Source organism: Tenrec ecaudatus, chromosome X, assembly GCF_050624435.1.
Source record: "Tenrec ecaudatus isolate mTenEca1 chromosome X, mTenEca1.hap1, whole genome shotgun sequence".
Taxonomy (NCBI): Eukaryota; Metazoa; Chordata; class Mammalia; order Afrosoricida; family Tenrecidae; genus Tenrec; species Tenrec ecaudatus.
In genome coordinates this window covers 143,878,914-143,881,702 of record NC_134548.1, presented here as the reverse complement: position 1 = coordinate 143,881,702, position 2,789 = coordinate 143,878,914, and the positions used below count along the sequence as shown (strand labels likewise).

Here is a 2,789-nt window from a genome sequence, read left to right as displayed (position 1 = left end):
TTTTGTCAATATTGCTCCACTCTTCCAGCTGCCCTTCAATCCAAACCATCTATAAATTTTTCATGCATTTCACTCCCATGTACTATCTATCCTTTGCTAGTAGAATTGCCCAAGTAAAATGAATATAACCAAATTAAAATGTCCTTTGAATAGAGTGGCTCCCTGGCAAGAGCAAACAGTTCAAGCACAGTGGCTTCTGCTTTTTTTTTATTTCAACTGAGTACTGCCTCTATTTCTCATGCTACACCATTCTTAAAGACAAAATTTCATTGATTTGTAATTAGAAATACATATTTCACAATATATAATCACATACTGTTTTGTGACCAATCACTATGCTTTAAATATGTTCAGTTTTTAACAGTGAAAATACATCCTGCAGATCAGATATTTACATGATGATTCATAACAGTAGCAAAATTAGTTATGAAGTCGCAACGAAACTAATGTTATGGTTGAGGGTCACAACATGAGGAACCCTATTAAAGGGTCGCAGCACTAGGAAGGTTGAGAGCCATTAACCTAGATATTTTACTCGTAAAGATTGACAGTCTTGGAAGCCTTAAGGAGCAGTTCTACACTTGTCCTACAGGGTTGCTATGAGTCAGAGTTGACACATTAGCAATGGAAAACATCTTACAATCTCACAACTAATACATATCCTTGGGATTTAGAGGGGGCCCACCATCTTTGTTATATGACTGCAGGTTCTAGAATCTAAAATTCTTAGCAGAACTTGAGTCTTAGCTACCTTATTACCTTTGTACTAGTGTGGTGCTTTCTTATTTGGGAAATGATGAAGCAGAGCATGAGTTTTAATTAAGATTTAATTTCTCTTATGTTCTTGAACAAATAAAACAAATTCAGGTATCTCTTATTTTTACAGAGAAACAGACTAAAAGATATAAGCAAGCAAAAAATAAACATCTTTTAACAGTTATTCTATTTCTTTGTCCCCAAAATTCAAAGCTGTTTTATACTTTCAAGACAATAACCATTGTCAAACTTGGTTTAAAATTAGTAAAACTTACTCTAAAATCTTGAAACTACCAATAAATGGGACCAATGTCATTCATAGTCTTTGAATCCAATGCTAAAAGGGCAGGTTACGGCAAAAAAAACAAAAAGTGGAGAATCGCCTTCATTCCTTGTTATTGGTGGAGGATTTTCTAGGTGCGACCTTGGAAGTTTTTTTGGCCTTGTGAGGAGTAGTAAACATGGGTGAAATTTTGGCTTTCTCCTCCTCATCTCGCAAAGCAGCTTCATATTGTGATGAGTAAAACGGAGTATCAGAATCATTGACCCTGGCTAAATATTCCAGGAATTTCACCTTGTTAATTTCAGCGTGGGCCCTAGGACCCCAAAGGAATTCATAACTCACTGGATGACGATTGGGAATCTGTCGGTACTCCAGATACATTTCCATCACCAGATCTCTGGTGATGAATTTCCTGGGTTCCCCATAGATGATATGTTTCTTCCTAGAATATATTCCCGTTCTGTTCAACACTGTCCAGATTTCCTTCTCAGTGGCACGGTTGCCTTTCATGAAGATGACACCCAGAATAAAAATCAGCAGACCATTCTTGGGTAGGGTCTCCTCACCAGTCAGCATCCTATTGTAGGTGAGACCCATGTTATTGCAAAGGATATAGCAGTGGTTGATAGGATCCTCTTCTCTCACTTCAATGCCAAAGACCAGCTCCATGCGCTTAGAGGCCATAGTGAGGATCTCAGGAAAGTGGTCTTCATATTCTCTAATGACCACCTTCAGGATGTCTTCCTTTGTGATCACCTCCCTGTGTTGGTACTTGGTCAGCATGAATTGCACCAACAAAGTCATCTTCTCACCTAGACAGGCAGGCAAGTCATTGGTGTCTGGCACGAGCATTGAGGTGCTTGGATTTTTCTCATCTTCTTGGTTGCTGAAGCTCTCATCTGATTTGTTCAATGACACAGAAGAAGGAACCCAGATACTCTGAGAACCCTGGGGAGTACTGGATGACTCTGTGGCAGGAGCCTCTTCCAGTGCACCAGAGATCAATTCAGAGGCGATGGTGCCTTCTTCTGCAACGTCAGAAATTGGTGTTTCCTCCTGCTTACTGCTGCTTCCAAGGCTTTGATCCCCTGTGTAGTCAGAACTTTCTCCACTCTGAGACATTATCATACAGAGGCAGGGATGTTTTCAGAAAGGTAAACACTGGATTCCCACACCTAAAATAGAAAGACAGGATGTGAGCAGCCTAGGTTGTTAAGTTCAATAGTGGGGGCTCTGATAATGGCTGCCTCCACCGTTCTTTTCCTCAAAAAAATGCTCTAAGGATTCACAAGTCTCTAGCCCTCCCACTCACGCTGTCACACAAGAACTTAAAGGAAGACGTGAGAAGGTTCTTCAAGGAATAGCTGCCGCACCAGACCAAAGCTTCCCAGGACTGAGAATAAGTAGATAGGCTTGGGATATGTGGAAGTTCCTCTGTTTGGGGACTGGGTGGTACCTTCAGTATTGATGGAGGACCCTTATTGTAACTCCTAGCACAGCTTGAACCATGTGCTAGTTTGGGTTGACTAGAGAAACATATTTATAGACACTCAAACGTGTGTAAGAAAGAGCTTTATATAAAAGAGCAATTGTATTATATAGAGGAAACATCCCAACCAAGTCCAGATCAAGGCCATAGTTCAATATTAGCCCATATGTCCAATATGAGTCCATAAGTCCTTTTTTAGACTCATGAAGAACATGCAATGATGCCAATTGCAGAAAGATCACAGAGCAGTGGGTAAAGGAT

The 2,789-nt window shown here is 40.2% G+C and overlaps 1 protein-coding gene across 1 annotated transcript; it reads right to left on the bottom strand.

Moving 5' to 3' along the window:
* Positions 1-1,141: 1,141 nt before the first annotated feature.
* LOC142433758 (melanoma-associated antigen B16-like) lies at positions 1,142-2,161 on the bottom strand. Its single transcript, XM_075538463.1, has one exon. It carries the CDS (start codon positions 2,159-2,161, stop codon positions 1,142-1,144), a length of 1,020 nt encoding a protein of 339 aa, XP_075394578.1.
* Between the last annotated feature and the right edge of the window lie 628 nt (positions 2,162-2,789).

What these genes read in the sequence shown, in the direction of transcription:
- LOC142433758 (XM_075538463.1), bottom strand. Translation starts at nt 2,161, where the DNA reads ATGTCTCAGAGTGGAGAAAGTTCTGACTACACAGGGGATCAAAGCCTT.